We start from the raw sequence: 17552 nt of genomic DNA, 5'->3' as shown, positions 1-17552 counted from the left end.
AGAACCAGTGGCCTTCCTACTCCACCACCACCCTTCCACCCAGGGGACGTGAGGAACGGGCACAAACTGACAAGACGATACTTTTCAAAAGATGAAATCGCAAAACCCCAAACTCCCAACATCTGAAATTCACAACATTCAAGTTCCCCACGTCTTTTCATCCGCCATGTTGCCACACTCCCCTTTGTTGCCCAGAATGACCAAATTCTGGAAACTTTTCCCTAAATCATATTAAAAAAAAAAAAAATGTCTACAATCTCAGTTCTCCCTAAATGGGTTTAGATTTTTTGACCTGCAGAAACGAAAATTCCCTGGCTCATCCTCAACCCCTTCCATCTCCTGTGCCTTTTTGCCTCAGTGGTTCAGGTGAAGGACACAAGGGGACTGTCATCCCATCTGGCCCCTGCCTCCAAGGCCTTCCTCAGTCTCTCTTGTGGTTCCGCTGTGTGTGTATATATATATAATCTGTGTGTAGATATAGATATATATATATATATGTACTCTTTATTATGTACTTTTTTCGCAGTTCTTCTAAAGTGCCAGAAACAAGATTTGTGGGAACGTTTTAGTGATTTTTTTGTTGTTGCATTTTTCCGTTTAAAAATGTTTTTGTTTTTTTTCTCCCATAAAAATTGGAACTTGGTACATTCAGTAGGAAAACTCTTCACTCGGACTGTGGCCAAGACCAAGAAAAGTGCAAAGAGACAGAGGAGTAGTGAAGGAGCGATACCCCTCCATGGTTAACATTCAGGGGGCCTGGCAAGGACCTCCCCCTTTGTGTAGTCTGGGAGGGAAAGAGGAGGCAGGAGGATGCTCCTGGCCCCTCCCCCACGTTCACCTCCCTCTAAAAGCCATGATCTTGCCCTTTCAACGTGTTCTGAGAGGGCAGCCATCTTGGCCCCAGAAAACAGTAGCTGGGAAAAAGGCTGCCATTTCGAAAAAGGCAACTTCCCCCCTTCCTAAAACCACACTCCTCTAATTCCCATTTTTCAAATTTGCTCCCCAGGACTGGCTCTCCCCTTGTGAGCTGGGTTTTTTGGGCGAGGTGGGTTAGATGGGAAATGCTCATCCAATCACAGCGTGGGGAGGCGTTATCAGAGAATTAGGAGCAAATGTTTCTCCAACAACCCACTGGAAGGAAGCAGAGGGACCCTGACCAGGGTTAACTAGTGCAAATTAGGGATTAGGGACTCGGTAAGGTCCCTGAACCCCATCCTAGGCTGGGATCTTTGGGTGTGGGGAATTGAATCAAAGATGGGGTATAAGGTGCTATTTTGGAGGGGAAATTGGTGGGGATACCCCAAAGCCCACCGAGGGAATAGTATGGTTTCCCCAAAACCACGTGGAGTGACTGGTGAGGGAAGTGGTACTGGGGAAGATGGGGTGAAGGTAAGGATGGGAGGTCATGTGCAAATCTTGAGCTTACCTGCCCATCCAACCCCCATTATTTTTCTGGCTATTTGGTCTAGTCTGGGAGAAACCATCAGGAAGAAAAAAAAGAAGGGGAAAAACAAAAAACAAAACACAGGGAAAAAGTAGATTCCCTTCCCCATCCCCTATGGAGGTCCTCCCTCCTAGCCCCCAAATCTGGTTTAGCCCAGAAGAGGCCATATGTAGAGGCAGAAAGAGATGTGAACTACTCATCTTTTTCGCCTTGGAAGAATCTGGGCCTCACTGGATTTGGGGGTCAAGATAGAACCAAGATTGGTGCTGCCCTGGGCTGGGAAAGGAACAGATGGGTAGCCCTCCTCCCCAACACCTCCTTGACCTGGCCTGGAAGAGGCCATCTCCAGGGTCTGGGAGTCTGAGGAGGAACATGGAAGATCCAAAGGCATGGAAGCCAAGGAAGGCATGGCCTCTGAACGTGAAGGAAAAAGGGACACAGAAATCCACCGTCGGAAGAATAGAATCCAAAGCCGAGCTCCCCTGTGGGTGGGTGTCAGGTATCACAATGGTCTGGTCCAGGCCCTGGGCCAAGAATGGAATGTGCTAGGAAGCATCTGGGCAAGGGCTTAGAGAAAGCTTCAGGAGGGAGGACGTTAGGTAAGAGAGATGGTTTCCCCCTAGGTGTACGAATGGGGGTGGATCAGACATTCAGAGCTGGTGGGGGCCATGAGTAGAGAGTCATGGAAGTATATTGCTCAGTTGCCCCAAGGGCTGGCCAAGGGGATGGGAGCTGGCCCTGCCCCTCACGGAGGTCATTCCCTGGAGGAGAACTGAGAGGGGAACCACCGAAGATCCCTTCCCAGGAGATAGGAAAACTACAATCTCACACAAAGCAGCCTGACTCCTGAGCTCCGGGGCCCCCAAGTCCCTGCACAAGAGTGTGGAGGGGCTCCCGAGGGGCAAGGAGGCCAGGGAGCTGGTAGTGGCGGGGGTTCAGGGTGAAAGGGGAACTCTGGGCCCAGAGCTCACCCCACATCTCCCTTCTGGGTTCCTTCAATCCCTGCCCACTCCCCTTCCCCCTTAGGGGGGACCGGTGGAGGAAGAGTCGGGGGAGGCGGTGTTGGGGGTGCGGGGGGTACTGCTTGAGGATTGACTGCGTAGCCGAAGACCCCCGGTAGGAAGGGAAGGGCCCCTCCACCCTTCTCATCAGGCAGGACCATGTTAAGAGCCACCGGGAGAGCAGCCAGGTTGCTGAAGTTGTAAGGGTAGGCAGCCAGGAGCTGGGGGCCATAGACGAGGGGGTAGGGCTCGGGGTAGAAGGTGACTTTGGCAGCTCCTATCCCTTCCATTCGGTCCCCCTCCCCAGCCCCCACCGGCCCCTCACTACCCGCCTTTCCCCTACCACTGCCCGGCTCCCGGCCGCTTCCAATCAGAGCCAGTGGGAACTCCTGCACAGGTGGGTATGCATAGGCGCCCCCTCCTGCGACCGCGGGGAGCTCCTCACCCCCTGAGATGACAGGGTCCTGGACGGAGGCGGCCTCCGAAGCCTCCTCCGCGGCAGCAGCCCCGCCCCCCGCCTCCCCGCTGGATGAGGAGACCTGCATCTCTTGGGGGGCCTCCTCCTTGACATCCCCGGGTCTGGCGCCCGTGCTGCCCTTGGAGTAGGCAATGACAGGTGTGGGGGTGCCCCCGGGCCTCTCAGCAGCGTGCCTCTGCCCGTGGCGGCTCAGGGCGGCCGCCGTCTTGCACACCTTGGCGCAGTGAGGGCAGGCAAAGCGGGAAGACCTCCGTCCGGCCCGGGAGCCGTGGGAGCCCCCGCTGTGGGCCTCCTGGTGCTTCCGCAGCTTCCTCTGGGTGGCGAAGGTCTGGGCGCACTCCCCGCAGCGGTGCCTCCGCTCAGCCCCTGGGCTCTCCTCCCAGCTCCTGGGCTCCAGCTTCTGTCTCCAGCGCGGCGGCCTGCGGCCCCTGGGGGTCCCGCTGCCCCCGCCGCCGCCCGCGCCTGCAGCACCGGCCTTGCGCTTGGGCTTGTACGAGTAGTAGGGCCTCCACAGTTGGTCCTCCCCACCGGCCTTCGATTCCTCCTCCTCCTCCTCCTCCTCCTCTTCCTCCTCCTCCTCACTCTCCTCCACTTCCTCTGTGCTCAGTTCCCCGGGACGCAGGTCAGTTTCTGAGATGCGGCGCTTGACGATGGCCTCCTCGCCGATTCGCACAGTGATCTGACACAGCGGCGGCGGCACCTGCAGCTGAGGGCCCCGGCCGGGCCCTGCGGGGGGGGCCCCGTCCCCGCCACTCCCACCGGCTGGCTTGGCCACGTAGGTCAGAGTCCTTCCGGCCCGCAGGCTGCGGCCTTTGGTCTCCTCCGTGGCCGCGGCAGGCCCTGCAGGCGTGGCCGGGCTGCCCCCCGTGGCAGGGCTGGTTGGTGTGGGTGTAGGCACTGGGGGAGGAGGTGGGTACTCACGCTTTTTGGGGGGCCTCGGGGGAGCAGTGTAAGTGATGACTGAGGCGGCCTGGGCCCCACCTGTGTTGGCCATTCCACCCCCTGTCCCACCACCACCGCTGCCCCCGTGAACGATGACAGAGGGAGCCGGGCGGGCGAAAGTGATGACGGAGTGTGGGGGGCCAGGCTCCGGGGCAGGCGGGGGCCCAGGCGGAGGGCTGGCTGGCACTGCTGGAGGGGCCGGTGTGTTGAGGCTTGGAGAAAGAGGGGCCTCGGGGGCTCCCTGGCTGTAGGTCTTGTAGGGTCGCTTGGCTGCCCGCATGGGGAGCAGGCGGTACAGCTTGAGGGTGTTGAGCTTGGGCTTGTAGCCTCCGTTGGGTGTCTTCTCACTGGCTAGGAGGCCTGGGCTAATTCCATGAAAGGCTCGCTGGTGGGTCTTCAGGTTATAGTAAGTGACAAAGGTTTCCCAGCAGAAGATGCACTGGTACCTGGGCCGGCACGGGAGACAGGGTGGGGACAGAGCCAGTTGAGTCAGGAGCCCTGAAGCCAGGGCCTCAGCTTCCCGTAACCTCTACTGCCCTCCCCTCAGACCTGGAACCCCCTCAGCCACTGCTCACCCGCCTTTCGTGCTGCTTACCCACCCTGCCAGCCTCGGGAGGGACCCCAGTCCTACCTAGTGCAGTGTCCCCACCCCAGCTGTCCCAGCTGTGACCTGGGAATAATCACACACCTTGCCTAATTCACCAGGCCTTCTTTTAAGCTCATATGACAGGGGAAAGGTCTTATGAACAGGGACACTATGGAAAGACATATTATAACGACTGATGGGCAGTCTTTTCCCGTGAGGATAACTTCTATCCTTCCTCCTCGGTCTTCATAGCACCAGCCGGTCGTGGCACCTAGAGGTGCTAGGAAGTATCAGCAGGAGGAGCTGGGCTGAGATGGGTAAGGATGGAGAGCAGGTGATGGGGCCGCGGTGAGCAGAGTCTCAGGATGACTTCCTAGGCTCCATGCTCTGCCCGCTCCCTCCCTGGTCCACGTGGTGCCTGGGTGCTGCCTGTTGACTGATTCCCCTCGGCCCCGCCCCCCATTCCTCCCAGCCACTCACCTGCGCTCCCCGGTGTGCCACACCTCGTGCTTGGTGCGGTACTCGGCCAGCGCGAACACCTTCTCGCAGTAGCGGCACGGGTACTTGCGGCGCCACGAGTGCACGTTGCTGTGCCGCTTGAGGCTGGACAGCGTCACGTAGGAGCGCTCGCAGGCGGCGCACACGTACAGCACGTGGCCGCCCACCACCTTCACCACGTGCTCGGGGCCCCCCCGGAGGCCCGCCGCGGGGGGCAGGGCCGCGGCGTCCATGCCGGCGGGGCCCCCGGAGCTCCTGGCGCCGGCCCCGCGGCGGCACTGCGCCTGGTGCGTGTGCAGCCTCTTGGGGTGGATGAAGCTCTTCCCGCACCGCGGGCAGGGCAGGGGCGGCCGGGGCAGGGCGGGCTGCGGGGCAGCGGCCTGGGCCTCCGCCCTGTCGCTCTCCCACTCGCCCGCGGGCCTCGGCCCAAAGCTGTCCTCTCCGGGCTGCGCGGTGGCCGCGGGGGCCGGGGCGGGAGGCACCCAGGCGTCCCCTCCCTCCCCCAGGCCCTGCAGGCGGGAGATGCCCAGGCGCCGGCCCAGGGCGCCGATCTCGGCCACGGCGGCCCCATCCCCTCCGCCGTCGGGCAGCGCCAGGCGGGCGCTGTAGATGAAGTTGAGGACGTCGGAGAAGGCAGCTGCCGGGACCCCCGGCAGCTCTAGGACCCTGGGTGGGGAGGGAGCCGGGGGCGAAGCTGGAGGTGGAGAGGAGGAGGAGGAGGAGGAGGCAGCTGTGGTGGCGGCAGGGTTAGGGGCCGAGCCCCCGATAGCTGGTGGGAGGGGCAGCGGAGCTGCAGCGAGCAGGGCCTCCCTGAAGAAGGGGCTGGAAGCCGCCAGGACGCTGCGGTGAGCAGGAAACTTGGTGTCCCCGGCTATGAGGGTGACATCGCAGAAGAGGCCTCGGAGCCGCTGTTCATTGAGCTGGCGCAGGACGGCGGGGGCGTGGGATGGGTCCGTCACCTCTGCTGGGGGGGGCATGGCACCAGCCTAGACAGAGGAGAAGAAGTCAGGGGAGCATCTCAGAGGCGGGGCTGAGGGCAGGGGCCTCAAAACGCAGGGAGGTGAGCTGGGGTTGGGTGTGGAGGGTTAGATGTTGTCGGTCAGAGACCAGTGGAAGGCTGACTAGCTTCCACTAGTCAGGGGTTAACCTTAGCCATCCACATCTGGCCGGCACCCAACACCAGGATGTCCAATATCTGGGGCTGGAAGATGCCAGGGATACCTCAGGCCTGGATGAAGGTCAGAGGTTAAACCTCCAAAGTCACAGGCTAGGAAAACAAGCCACGGACAGCTCTTTGCCACTGGACTGGCGGCCATTTCATAGGACTCGCGAGGCTAGACAAAATGGCTGTCCCGCCGCCTCCGGGCCAAACGTTCCCAGCTGCAGACCTCTCACCGCCTCACCTGACAGCACCGCCAACATGGAGCAGAATGAGGGTGGCTCAGCAAGTCCCTCCGGCCAGGCCTCTTCCCTCTGTGAAGGAGCAAACCACGTACTCAGTAGACGATCTGAAATGGGAGGGACCCGGGGAGCTAGGGGTGGGAGAGTGCCGGGGTCAAAGCGGACAGGGGCTGCTCTGCAGACCCCGACCCTCCCAGGGGCCTCTGTCAGGCTGTTTGCTTAGCCACCTCCAATGGGACCCGGGAGGCCACACAGGTATAGTATGGCAGCCTTCATCTGCTGGCCCCGTCAGGACAGGAACAAGAGAGTTTGCATATTCCCAATTCAAAACACACAGCAGCTCAGTGCGGTCCTCCAGGCCCAGGGAAGCCTGTCGGATCACTCTCCAGTCCTTCTGGCCCGATCTTAAAGCTCAAAGGAAAGCACACATTTGCATATTGTCTTTTTTATAACGGTTTCATTTACATATCAAAATAGAATCGCTTGAGATGTTTTATTGGACCAAGCTGCTAGATATTCAAATTAGGAAAGGACCTCCTCTCTCGGGAGCCAGCCCCATCAGTCTTTGAGGGATTTCTGGCCCAGGAGCCAGGGGACCACCAAAGACCACCATTCATACCCAGTCCCAGCTCGCTCCAGTCTCTGGAGGGCACTGGAAAGGCCACCAGACCAGGGGTGAGGAAACGTGGGTCCCACTCCTTACTCTGAGAGCTAAGGGCCTTAGGTCTGTGGCTTTAAAACAGAGGGTGTAGGAGGGGGTGGAACACAACTCCTATCTCACCTCTTCCTGGGAAGCTCACCCAAAAGGGACAGTAGGCAACCCCAAGGCAAGCCGTCGCAATCACCACACAGAAGGCACTCACAGCCACTCTCTCCCCTGTGGGCACAGACGGGGCTTTGGGGCTGTATTTTCCAATTGAAGATCTGAGTTCAAGAGCCACACAGTGACATAGCCAAAGTCACACAGCTGCTAACAGCAGGAGGGGCCTGTTCACAGAGCCAGGCCCGCTGACCCGAGAGCAGAGCTTTTGGCCCCTCTTGGCTGCCCTCCTCAGAGCCGGGGCGTGACCTCCTTCGGAATGCCCTGGGTCACACACTCTCAGACGCGTCCTGCATCAGGAGTTCCCCACCGCATAAAAACCTGATCTTCCTGCTTAGTAATCATGCTAACTGGACTAAAAGGCCTTCCCTCCGCAGTCCCTTTCAATTCCTCAGATACTGCTCTGACTCCTCCCTGGAGAACCGGCAATAAACAGAGGTGAACACACACGATCGGCAGCTCCAATGGCCGGCACATAGCCGGGTCAGTGCCACCCTCAGTTGCTGGGCTGCAGGTGGGTCTGTTGTAACGTGAGGTGAGCACCCTCTCCCATGACAGCCACTGGCCCACTGGGACCCTCAGGGTCAATGCTTTAATGGGGTTACTTCATTTTCCCCTTCCTCTTCACCACCCTAAAAAGTAGCTTAGCTTCCCCATTTTATTTTTAAATTCCGGTATATTTTATTGATTTTAGAGAGGAAGGGAGAGGGATAGATAGAAACATCGATAAAAGAAATACTGGATCAGCTGCCTCCGCACGCCCCCTACTGGGGATGGAGCCTGCAACCAGGGCACGTGCCTTGACACGGAATCCAAACATGACCTCCTGGTTCGTGGGCCAACGCTCAACCACTGAGCCACACTGGCCAGGCTAGCTTCCCCATTTGTAAGTGAACAACTGAGGCTCAGAGGTGCTAGGTAGCTGATTCAAGAATATATGAGCAGTTAGCGGGGGCTGGCACCTGATCCCAGAAAGTTTGGCTCCAAAGCCCGTGTTCTTGATATACCAAATCAGGGTGAAGGGCTTGTTTACAGACGTGAGCTATGATATTCTGATATATTGGGAATATCTATATTTGGTCTTCATCCCCATGGCAGACAGAGAGCCTCTAAAACTTGAAATTTCCTAAGTGGTAAGAGCATTAGGAGCATCTTTTGTTCTGATGGTTGGTCTTTGATTCTGCTTCCTGACACCACGCTCCTAAGTCCATGGGGATTTCCTGGGTTATGGCAGCATTTTTTTGTTCTAATGAGGTGACTGCTGGTGGGCTCCCGGACAGGGGCTGGTCAGCAGAACGACTAAGCCATGATAGAAGCTTGGGACTCCCAGTCCCCCCCACCCCCAACTTCTGGGGAGCGGAGAGGGACTGGAGACCGAGTTAATGATCGATCATGCCTGCGTGATGATCGATCATGCCTGCGTGATGATGGCTCCATAAAAATTCCTTAACTACAGGGTCAATAGAGCTCCCAGGTCGGCAAACACATCCACCTGCCGGGAAGATGACGCATCCCGACTCTTCGGAGACAATTCTGCTCCTGTGCGCAAGCCCCTTTCAGACCTGTCCTGCTCACCTCCACATGGCCTGTTCGTCTGCTAGCATATGCTCCGTTACATAACCGGTGAACCTAAGTATTTCCCTCAGTTCTGTGAGCCGTTCTAGCAAATGATCAAATCTGAGGAAGGGGTCGTGGTAAACCCCAATTTATAGCTGGTCCATCAAAAGTACAGGAGACCTGGATTTGCGACTGGCTTCTGAAGCGGGGGGCTTGCTGGTGGGACTGAGCCTTACCCTGTGGCACGTGACACTATTTCCAGGAAGCTGGTGTCAGAAGCGAATGGTAGGACACCCGGCCAGCGTCAGGACTGATCAGCGAGGGGAAAACCCACACCCGTGATGTCGGAGTGTTGTGAGTCGAGCACAGACAAATGGTTGTGTTCTTTCAACAGCCCACGTGTTAACATTAGAGAGGCCCTTCACCAGGAAGCAGCAGCCTGCACAGCCAGCAAAGCGCAGGTTCCAGTCCAGCCCCCACACCCCCGGGCCAGCCGGCCCACCTGCACCGCCCAGGCCGGCTGCCCGCTGAGGCGTGGCGCCCGCTGAGGCGTGGCGTGTTGATGGGGACAAGGCCTACGGCGGCTCGTAGGGGTGTCGAACTCAATCAGAGAAGGGGCCAAAATCTAAAATCCAGCCTAAATCGCGGGCCGAATGGTTTACTGAACAGTCATAAACTGTCATTGTGATGGAAACGCAGTGGAGTGCAGTGATGACAGCGCGGTGCGGGCCACATTGCAAGGCCTGGCGGGATGGATTTGGCCCGCGGGCCTTGTGTTTGACACCTGTGCTTAGAACCAGGGAAGTCCAAAGCTGGCCTGGCCCTCAGAGATCACCTAGGATGGCGGTCGCCAACCTTTCGGACCTCACCGGTTGGTGACCGCTGACCGAGAATCGTCATGATCGTGGTACATATTTGTAGCTGCCATTTGTGCAATACTTACGATGTACCAAGTACAGAGCTAAGCATTTTATCTGCATCATCGCATTGCAAGACTCAAAAAGGGCCATCGTGAGGCTGTACAGATGAGGAAACTGAGGCTTTCAATGCTCTACACTCCTCACTGTCAGGCAGAGAGAACACAGGGGCAGTGTGAACTGCCCCTGGCCTTACTGCTAACCAGAGTCTGAACCCAGCTCTCCTGAGCTCACCTGCCCCACCACTGGCCACTGCCCTACAGGGCTTATGGGAGGTGGAGAACTAGCTGTCTGACTCTGGGCAAGGTGCTTAGCCTCCTGGGTCTGCTTCATTGTCTGTGAGAGTGAAAAGTCCCCTCTTCGCGTGGCTGCTGTGGAGAAGAGGTGAGCGGAGAGCTGGCAGAACCAGAGGGGCACCTGGCACAGTAAGTGCTCAGTCCGCGCGCCCTCTTACATCTTAGACCTGTCCCAGAAAATGATGCGGCAAGTGAGGGAAAAGCAGCAGAATCAGGCTTCAGGGTGGGCTTGGTGGCTCTGTGGTGTTTAGTTTATTTGTTCTTACTGCTTCTCTGCTCCTGACTGGCTGTGTGGCCTCAGAGGTGTGACTGAGGGGGGATCAGGGCACTGCCACCAGACACACTCCACCTCCTGCCGTTCCCTTTGCCCGAATGTTTCCTCAGCCCTCAGCCTCACGCCTTGTTGCCCCCCCCCCCCCACAGTCTAGGCTCAAAATCACCCCTACCCCCACGCCCCACCAGGCCTTCCCTGGCCACCCTGTCGCCCAAAACTTCCCGTCCATCTCCCCTACTTTATTTTTCTCCTTGACACTTAGGAAAACATATTACTCATTTATCTCTAGAATGTAACCTCCAAGGGAGGAAGAGCTTTTTTTTTTTTTAAGTTTATTGATTTTTAGAGAGAGAGAGGAGAGAAAGATTGATGTGAGAACGTGAAACGTCGGTCAGCTGCCTCCTGCATGTCCCCCACCAGGGACCAAGCCCGGAACCTGGGCACGTGCCCTCACCGGGAATAGAACTGGCAACCGTTTGGTGTACGGGACTACGCCCAACCAACTGAGCCACACTGGCCAGGGAGGGAGGGGTTTTTGTCTGCCTTGTCCACTGCTATCCTCAGTGCTTAGAACAGTGTCTGATATGTAATGGGAGATTTTTTTAAAAAATTGGTGTCTGCATGAACCTGTCTTCTTTAAAGTCTGCGTGTAGTCTGTCCACCCTTGGGAAGGAGTCCTCTTCAGAGCAGGACTGAGCTGGTCAGGGATTGGGATGGTGCGTGTAACGGGACCACTCCTGGGCACTCACACTTTGCTGACACGTCTCCGGGGCGTTCCATGCATTGCCTCATTTACTGATTTCCCCCAGACGACCACCCAAAGTGGGCATTTACATTATCCCAATTTTACACATAAGGACACGGAAGCTCACAGAGGTGGGCATACCTTGTTCAAGGTCACACGGCTTGTGAGGAGCAGGGCAAAATTCAAATCCAGGCCTGGGAGCCCAGGTGCTGAGCCTTGCCCTCTGCCACACTGCCCGTCCTGCCCTGAAAGGGCCCACGGCCAGCGAGCGGGTTGCAGAATCGCCGCACAAGGTCTCACGTGCTAAAGGCTCAAGGTGTCGCGTCTGATCTGTCCTCTCCCTCGCTCCCCACATCCAGCAGCCCCCACGTCTGGGCAAACCGGCAGCCCAGCTGGGAAGCCTTCCCTTCAACCCGGCCCTGGCCCCCAAATTAGCTCGGGGCCTTGTCAACACTCACATGGTCCAAGGTCATGGTCTCCCAGCTACTCCCCTGCCTCCAGGCTTACCTCTCGCTGAAGGTCAACCTCCCCAGTGCAGCTTGGTGGCATTACTCCTCGTCTCAGAACCCCCCCCCCCCCCCGGGTCCCTCACTCTAGAATAAAGCTCCAACTCCTTAGCAGGCACTCGGGGGGCTAGTTCCAATCTCCCTGTCTAAGCTTGCCTGTGCTGGTCTCCCTTCAAGCACCCAGTGTGCTCTAAGCCCCAGCACGTCCTGGGCCTCCATGCGTTTGCCTATGCTGGTCCTCCCGTCAGAAACGCAGCTCTCCTCCACCTCGTCTCCAAAGCCCTGCAAAATATTAAGACCGAACTCAAATGCCACCTCCCTGGTGGCCCTGCCTGGCCCACAGGACGACAAGCCCCTCGTCTTTTTGCTTCTGTGGCCGGCACCCAGCAGCGGATATGAGTTCACTCCCCCCGCCGGGCCTCCCTGAGTTACTAGGCACGTGGGCCTTCTGAAAAGGATCGGTGGGGGTGCTGCTGATACAGAAATTGGGAGCAGTGTGTGCACAGAGAGGCCCACAGAGAACTGCAGAAGGACGACCGAAAGCAGCTGGACCTGGAACCTGACTGCCTGCGTTCAGGTTCCCACACGGGGCAGCTCCTGCGACCGTGGAAGGGTCTGAATTCGCTCACGAGGCAGATTCCTCAGCACGGGTTTCCTCACCTCCGGGGCCCGGGCCCTCGTGTATAGCGCGCAGGACCTGGAATCTGACCGCCTGCATTCGAACCCAGCTTTCCCTCTTGCTAGCTGAGTGACAAACTGCTTCTCGGGGCCTCAGTGGCCTCATCGGAAAAGGAGAGGTAGTGAGAATCCCTACCTCCACGGGGCACTGTGAAGACTGTGAGTGATCGCATGTAACGCTGAGCACAGCGCCAGGTACACAGGAAGTGCTCAATAAGTGTTTACCGCTATTGCTATTAGCCAAGCCCCAGCGGGGGCTCCGCGCCGGCAGAGGGCTGACAGTTGCTGGCACAGGCATAGTCTCCGAACTGGAGCTACTTTCCTGGCACCTTTCCCATATGCTACTTGCTTACGACCCTGTTGGGAGACGGTAGGGCAGACCATTAGTCCCATTTTACAGATCAGGAACCGAGGCTCACTCAGGGGAAGTGCCAGTGAAGAAGAAGGAGGGCCGGAACCCCTCAGTTCTAGTCTAGACCCCCCTCCCCTCCACCAGGCCGGGGTGCACCTGTTGTGAGGGCCTCTCCCAGCACCCAGCACCCCCTCCGGGCAGGAGGCCCCGGCCATCGTGCCTTCCTGCCGCTCCCCATGCATATCCACCCTGCAGACAGGTGAAACGCAGTACCCAGCAGTGTGCACACACACACCATGCCCCCTACACACACACACACACACACACACACACACCCCTCCAGAAGGCCCGGGCCCCAGAGGTGAGGAAACCTGTGCTGAGGAATCTGCCTCGTGAGCGAATTCAGACCCTCCTGCAGTCACAGGAGCTGCCCAGCCTGCGTCACAGACGCAGAAGAGATGGAAAAGCAGAGATACCGGCAAGGGGGGCCGAGAGAGGGTGAAGCGAGAGGCGGAGGCTGAAAACTTCGTGTTTCTTTTTTCCATTTCAGTGACAAGAGTCACACCCGACCTTTACGTAAACATGACCAGGGAGCCGCTCGGTCCAGGCCCGGCTTCCTTGCAGCCGCCAGGCCTCTCCTCCCCGTGACCCTGACACGCCGGGCAGGCCGGCGAGAGGCCAGCGCTCAGACCCCGCACGGGGACCAGCCCGGCCACCCGCCCGCTGCCCTGGCTCTGCCCGTGTTTACCTCCCTGCTCCTTCCCAGCCCAGCCCCACAGGCCGCTCACACACGCGAAAGGCCGCACGCACACACGGCTGCGGCTGATCTCTCGACGCCGAGGCCCACATGCCCTTGTCACGCCACCCCCCACCCCCCCACAAGTGTGTTCTGAGCAGCTCGCCTGCCTCCCAGCCCAACAGCAGGGACAGGCTCCCCGCAAACAATGTCACAAAAGGATCCCTCGGAGCCTGTGGCGCACACAGCCTTCCCCTCGCCAGGCTGCCCACGGGCCCGTAAACACAACCTGCCCGGTCCACCCCAGCCCCTCACACCGGCGCCAGCTGCCCCCCGGGGCCTGGAGACACACCCTGGGGTTCCCCCAGTTCCTCAGGATGGTGGCCCCTGAGTTCTAGACCTGCGCCACCTCCCCACGCAACTTGCTCATCACACAGACACAGGACCCACCCGGCCGGGCCATCCTCGCTCAGCAGCACGGAGAGGACCACACCTCAGCAGCACAGAGCCAGGGCCCAGAAGGAGCACCTTCCAATTCAGAGGTAAACAACCGCCCCCCCCTCCCCCCAACAGGCACACAGCCTGCGCCCCGGTGCCGCCCGGCGCGCTGACACCGGCTGGCTGTGCAGACAACAACAGTTCCAAACAGTTCCTCTGTGCAGGGGGCAGCAGCAAACACTTGCTGCTCTAAAACCTGCCCAAAATCCCACGTCCAGCAAACTCCGCACGGACCCTGTCCTGCTGGGAAGGTGGACCTGTCACCCGAAGCCACGGGGCCGCGGGCTGTAATTCTGCCCCGCAACACCGGACACCCCGCCACCTGGCTTTCCGTCCCCGTGGCCCCGAGGGCCCTGCCCAGACTCCGGCCTGCCAGGCCGGCACCCAGCGGCGCACAGGAGAGGGTTACCTGGCCCCACGGCACGGCAGGAGACACACAACCTCCGGGGCTCACGGCCACCACCCCGCCCCGACGGCGCGGCGGCCCCGGCCCCGCTGGCCCCGCGCACCCCGCACACCCCAACTCCGGGGCGCGCACCGGCCACCCCTCCCCCTCCTGCCCGGCTCCTACGCCATCGCCCTCCCGGCCGCTAGCAGCGCCGGCCGGGGCTCACCCCCGCCCAGCCCGCCCCAGAAGCCGAGGGGGGCATTCGGCTGCAGGATTAACCTTTCAGACGGGGAGCGAGGGCGCCCCTTCCCCGGCCCCCGCGATCGCGCCTCCCCTGGCCGCCGCTGGGCCGGACGCCGGACCGGGGCCCCCGAGCCGCCCCCTCCCCGCGCCGTGCGCCCGGGGGCGGGGCCAGCCGCAGCCCCCGACCCCGGAGCCCCCGGGTCAGCCCCGAAGGGGAGCGGGCGGCGCGGGGCGCAGCCCTGGCCCCCGCGGCGCCGGGCGGCGGGGAGGGGGCCCGGCTGTGGGCTCCGGTCCGCCCGGCCCTGCCCGGCTCGTCCGGGGCCCACCTGACTGCGATGGCGCCGCGTCCGCCGGGCCCGGCTCATCCCCGTGGCGGCCCCCGGCCGCTCCTGCTCCGCCCGCCTCCAGCTCCGGCTCCGGCTCCGGCCCCGGCCCCCCCAGCGCCCGGCCCCGGCCCGGCCCCGCAGCCGCCGCCGCCGCTGACATCATCGGCTCCCCCCCCACCGGTTCTACCCCCACCCCCACCCCCGGAAACAGTCCCCCCCAGCGCCGCCGCCGCCGCGAGCAGAGGAGGGAGGCCGGCGCAGGCTGCAGACGCGACACAGGCTCCGGCCCGGTGGGGGCCGCGCCCTGGGCCTCGGCCCCGAGCGATCCCGAGCGGAGCGGCTCCAGCAGGGCCGCCGGCCGCGGGGCTCCACCGGGCCCGGGCCTGGCCGCAGCTCCCCCGCAGGATCGCCGACCACCCACTCCCTAGGAAGGGGCAGCCCCCTCCCCAACACACACACACACACACACACACACACACACACACACACACACACACTGCCTCCGCTCAGCGTGCACACCGCCCGGAGAGCACTGCCTGTGAGGGCGCAGACCCACAACATGGCAGGCCCGGCAGGAAATCGGGCCTCGGGGACCCGCAGACCCAGGCTGAAGACAAACACACACACACACACACCCTCCCCAGAACGGCAGGGAACCCCACCAGGCCGAGGCCCCGGAAAGCCCAGCGCTCAGAACAGGCACATAGGTGACTACCGGCGCAGACGAGCAGGCAGCTCGGTGTTTTTTCCACCAGAGGAATGTCCGGTTCTATAACGCAGAGGCCTGGTGTGGGCCTCCTAGGACAGCACCCCCGAAACACACAGAAGCAGCACATTCCTGACACTCCGGAGGGACAGCCCCAGAGACTCCTTCCGGGCGTTCAAAAATTCAAAACCCGGGAGGCCGAGGAACCAGCCCTCGGAGCTCCTTTCTGGACAAGGTGAGGCACCACACGTTCATTTAAAGCCAAAGACGTCTCCTCACGGCGCTAGTCTTACAGAGAAAATAAAGAGCCAGAAGGACTTGGGAATCATAGAGCATAGATGTAAAGAAGACTTTGGAGTCACAGAGGCATAGATGGAAAGCAAGCAGAGTTGGACACAAAGAGAAAAGAGGCCCACCTCCATCTCAGGAGGTTCCAGGGAGGAACCCCACCCCCGTGGAATCGGGTCACAATGGCTGGAGCTCTAAAGGGTTCCAGGGGCCCTGAGCCAGGAGGAGTGGAGGAAGTCCGAGGAAAGATGGTGAGTGTGGGGGCCAAGGGGCCACAGCCCCCTTCCTTATAGCTCCGGGCTGCTCCCCGTCCCCCCACCCCTAACACTGCCCAGCTCTCCTAGAGAAGGAGCAAATGAAATTCGCCATGGTCTACCCAGCTGTCCCTGGAACCTGTGACATCACATCAACACATAGCATCAGAGGCCACCTCCTCTTCCTCATTCCAGTCGTCCTTTCCTCCTCCCAGAGATTCAGTGCTCGGGGACTACACACTCCCTACTTCCTGCTCTATTACCACACTGCTTCCTCAGCCATCTTTCAGGCCCTTTCTAGCTCCCTCGTTCCTCTACTGCCACACGGGGTCCTAGCCCCCAGCCTGACATTCGCCCTGTCTCCGTCCCCTGGACTATGGCTATCCTAATGCCTGAGTTCTTTTCTCCCTAACAAGCTGACACTCACCCCCATTTCAACCTGCCAGCTTCACCCCGTCATCATGGCTGGCCCTCCACTCTCCCCAAGCCTCCCCTGGCACCTGTACTGTCATCAGGCGACTGCGTGTGGCCCTGCTGGGCGGTTTCCTGGGCCCCTTCTCCCGGGCGTCTCACCAGATTTCCCACTCATCCTTGCTGGCGCTGCTGCTCTGTTCATGCCTCCTCCTCCTCCCCTTTACCCCTGCCTGCACACCCCCACTCTCCTCAGCCTTGGATGTGTCTACAGGGCAGTTCAGGTGATGCCTGCTGGCAACACTGTCCTCGTTCACAGAAGTTCTTTTTTCTTTTTCTTTTTAAAAATATATTTTATTGATTTTTTACAGAGAGGAAGGGAGAGGGATAGAGAATTCAAAACATCAATGAGAGAGAAACATCAATCAGCTGCCTCCTACACACTCCCCACTGGGGATGTGGCCACAACCAAGGTAACATGCCCTTGACCGGAATTGAATCTGGGACCCTTGAGTCCGCAGGCCAATGCTCTATCCACTGAGCCAAACCGGTTAGGGCACAAAAGTTCTTCCATCATCTGCTCTTTTCTTTGCACCCTCTGTCTTGAGAGCCAGGGTCTCAGTCCCTGGGACTGGCATGGCCTATTGGGCAGCACCGTGGGACTAAGCATCATTGTGGGCCCTGGACTAGGGGCACTACAGAAGGGGGGGAAGGCCTCTACATGGCTCTGAGCCATGTGCTCGCTTTTCTGGGCGGCCTGGCACAATCACTGGGGCTTCCCCTCCTGCCTACCAGCAGTGGCTTTCCTGTTTGGCTTGATGGATCTTGTGGGCTGTGGACCAGGCCTTTCTCCTGTCCCCTGCTGCCCATTGATCCTGAGTTGGAGCTGTGCAAGGGCAGTGGTGATCTTGCTCTGGTCGCCTTTGTGTGTGTGTGTGTGTGAGCTACTCTGTCACCAAGGCACACCCTGCCCTGGTGTGCACTATCCTGCACTCTGAGATGGTGGTGCCTCCCCTCCCCCAATGCGGCAGTATTATGTGCTCCATGAGACTGTGGCACCTTCTCTTTTATTTTCTATTTATTTATTGAATTTATTTATTATTTTAAAATATGTTTTTTTTTAAATTGATTTCAGAGGTAGGAAGGGAAAGGAAGAGACAGAAACATCAATGATGAGAGAGAATCATCAATAGGCTGCCTCCTGAAC

The 17552-nt window shown here is 59.6% G+C and overlaps 2 protein-coding genes across 5 annotated transcripts; one reads left to right on the top strand and one right to left on the bottom strand.

The window, feature by feature from the left end:
- Positions 1-583: 583 nt before the first annotated feature.
- Positions 584-14825, bottom strand: ZBTB4 (zinc finger and BTB domain containing 4). Of its 4 annotated transcripts, none has more exons than XM_036452478.2 (4): positions 14687-14825; positions 6353-6422; positions 4932-5935; positions 584-4311 (listed from the first exon to the last, which is right to left on the bottom strand). In XM_036452478.2, the coding sequence occupies exons 3-4, from the start codon at positions 5924-5926 to the stop codon at positions 2412-2414; spliced, it is 2895 nt and encodes a 964-aa protein (XP_036308371.1). In that variant the 5' UTR covers positions 5927-5935; positions 6353-6422; positions 14687-14825; the 3' UTR covers positions 584-2411. The 4 variants fall into 4 exon arrangements, with proteins under 4 accessions (XP_036308371.1, XP_036308373.1, XP_045442524.1 ...); XM_036452480.2 differs by lacking the exon at positions 14687-14825 and adding an exon at positions 14397-14445; XM_045586568.1 differs by lacking the exon at positions 14687-14825 and adding an exon at positions 11418-11855.
- Positions 9568-17511, top strand: SLC35G6 (solute carrier family 35 member G6). Its single transcript, XM_045586680.1, is given in 6 exon segments — positions 9568-9598; positions 16835-17050; positions 17053-17119; positions 17121-17262; positions 17264-17359; positions 17362-17511. Coding segments are annotated over 6 exon segments (660 nt in total). The 3' UTR covers positions 17470-17511.
- The last annotated feature ends 41 nt before the right edge of the window (positions 17512-17552 follow it).

This window comes from Pipistrellus kuhlii, unplaced genomic scaffold (genome assembly GCF_014108245.1).
Source record: "Pipistrellus kuhlii isolate mPipKuh1 unplaced genomic scaffold, mPipKuh1.p scaffold_m20_p_23, whole genome shotgun sequence".
Lineage (NCBI taxonomy): Eukaryota > Metazoa > Chordata > Mammalia > Chiroptera > Vespertilionidae > Pipistrellus > Pipistrellus kuhlii.
Note: the sequence above shows the minus strand (reverse complement) of the source record. Positions and strands in the feature narration are given on the sequence as shown.

Excerpts from the sequence above, each read along its gene's own strand:
- ZBTB4 (XM_036452478.2), bottom strand. The coding sequence starts at position 5,926 with ATGCCCCCCCCAGCAGAGGTGACGGACCCATCCCACGCCCCCGCCGTC. Across the intron at positions 4,312-4,931 it reads TGGCACACCGGGGAGCGCAG|GTACCAGTGCATCTTCTGCT; the intron begins GTGAGTGGCTGG and ends GTGCCGGCCCAG.